Consider the following 1,915-nt stretch of genomic DNA (forward strand, 5'->3'; position numbering starts at 1 on the left):
GGAGAGAGAGAGAGAGAGAGAGAGAGAGAGAGAGAGAGAGAGAGAGAGAGAGATTTGTGCTGTGTAGGTCAGAGGACAATGCTGAGAGTCTGTTCTGCCTTCCCACCATGAGGTCCAGGGTCTTAGCAGATCTCCAGGCTGCAAGGCTTGAGCCTTCCCCTGCTGAGCCATCTTCCTGCCCCATCAGTTCTAAATACAACATTCTGTAAAGAAACAGTGCGATGCTCTCACAGAACTTGCTGTTTTGTTTATAAATACTGAAAAAGCTTCTTTAAAGTTTAGTGATCATAGCTTTTTATTTATTAAAAATTTAAAGATGTATTTGATTTATATATATGAAAATTTTGCCTCCATGTATGTGTGTGCTCTACATTCATACGTGGTGCCGATGGAGGCCAAATGAGGGAGTTGCAGACAGTAGTGAGCCACCATGTGGGTGCTGAGACTAGAACCTGGTTCCTCTGGAGGAGCACCAGTGCTCTTAACTGCTGAGCTGTCTCTCCAGCCCTGTGGATAAATTTTAATTGCTCATAACTTATGATTCCATAAAAGCAGAATGTAAGTAAAATGAATTATTATCTTCTGTATCCCAGACCCACCTCTTTTTCGCTTCTTCTCAGCTCACATTTGGCCTGGACACCTATAGTCCTGATGATAAGGCTTCCCCTAGGGGCATCTGTAAATCAAATTAATGGCAGTCTGCAGGCAGGCTTGTCTGTTCTTATTGTACATTAAAAAGTTTCCAGTTTGTGTGTTAGATGTAACTGAAAGTTTATTTGTCTGTATTAGCCTCAAGCAAGACATCGTAAATGAAAAGACAGAGCTGGAGGCAGCGCTTAAGGACGCTGAGTCGGCATCCTCTTCAGTCGAATTACTTTTGCCGCTATTTAAGAACACCGTGGAAGGAATTAGTTTAGAAAATGTGAGTATTGGACTTGAATGGCTAATGAGATGGAAAGTGAGCAGAACATTCAGAATGACCTGACTAAGGGACTCAGATCTTAATGGGAATGCCCACATATGGGTACATGATACCAAAAATTGGGCTGGGGGATAGTGTTCTTTATCCTGCCATTAAAAGGCAGAAATCTCTCAGACATGCACCTAGTAAGAGACAGAGCTGGAAACTGCAGATTGATGTGTGGCTTACCTGACCTTGAAACAGAGAAGGAGATTTTCTGAAGAGTTCATTTAAAACTACAACTGTGGACTGCAGAGACGGCCAGAGGTTAGCAGCACTGGCTGACTCCGGAAGACCATCCCCTCCAGTTTCCGAAGCTCTGATGCCCTCTTCTGGATTCCACGGGCACCAGGCATACGTGGTGCACGTACAAACATGCAAGCAAAATACTCATTTATATAAAATAAAAATAAATTGATCTTTAAAGAATAAAATTCTGAGAGATGCCTTTACCTATTTTCTGTGGTGTTTGGAGCAGAAGATGGCTAAACTCCATTTGGGACAAGAACAGATAGTACTCTGTAGTTTAGTAGAACAAATACCGCAAAGCTGTGGAGTTGTCCAGCGTATCTATTTTAACACACCTCATAGTGCATCCTGTCCACTATGAGTAAACTTGCCAGGGCTCACCAGCACTACACACAAAATAATGATTACAGCTGACACTAGGAACCAGTTCCTTGTTGATGATACCATTCTAGCGTATTTTACGTAGTGTTGTCTTAACATGTGTATATGTGCTTCTTTTATTTTGTCAGGTTAATCTTTCTGCATCCAGTTTGAAGAAGATTTTTGAACAGCAGGAAATATTAGCAAAAGAACTAGACACTTTTAACCGTGTGAAATTAGCCATAGAACAACTTCTCAAACAGACACACTACAAACAAGTAAGGCTCCTGTGCTGTGTGCCCCCGTGCCGTGTGCTCCCGTGTCCTGTGTTCCTGTGCCGTGTGC

At 42.4% G+C, this 1,915-nt stretch overlaps 1 protein-coding gene across 3 annotated transcripts in view; it reads left to right on the forward strand.

Moving 5' to 3' along the window:
* Odf2l (outer dense fiber of sperm tails 2 like) overlaps positions 1-1,915 on the forward strand; it is a 30,141-nt gene that overhangs the window by 3,097 nt on the left and 25,129 nt on the right. For all 3 annotated transcript variants that reach the window (XM_026784192.1, XM_013350003.2, XM_013350002.1), the window contains exons 3-4: positions 790-922; positions 1,720-1,848. In XM_026784192.1, the coding sequence (XP_026639993.1) occupies positions 790-922; positions 1,720-1,848 (262 nt within the window). The remainder of the gene's footprint in view (positions 1-789; positions 923-1,719; positions 1,849-1,915) is intronic.

Source organism: Microtus ochrogaster, chromosome 21, assembly GCF_000317375.1.
Source record: "Microtus ochrogaster isolate Prairie Vole_2 chromosome 21, MicOch1.0, whole genome shotgun sequence".
NCBI lineage: Eukaryota > Metazoa > Chordata > Mammalia > Rodentia > Cricetidae > Microtus > Microtus ochrogaster.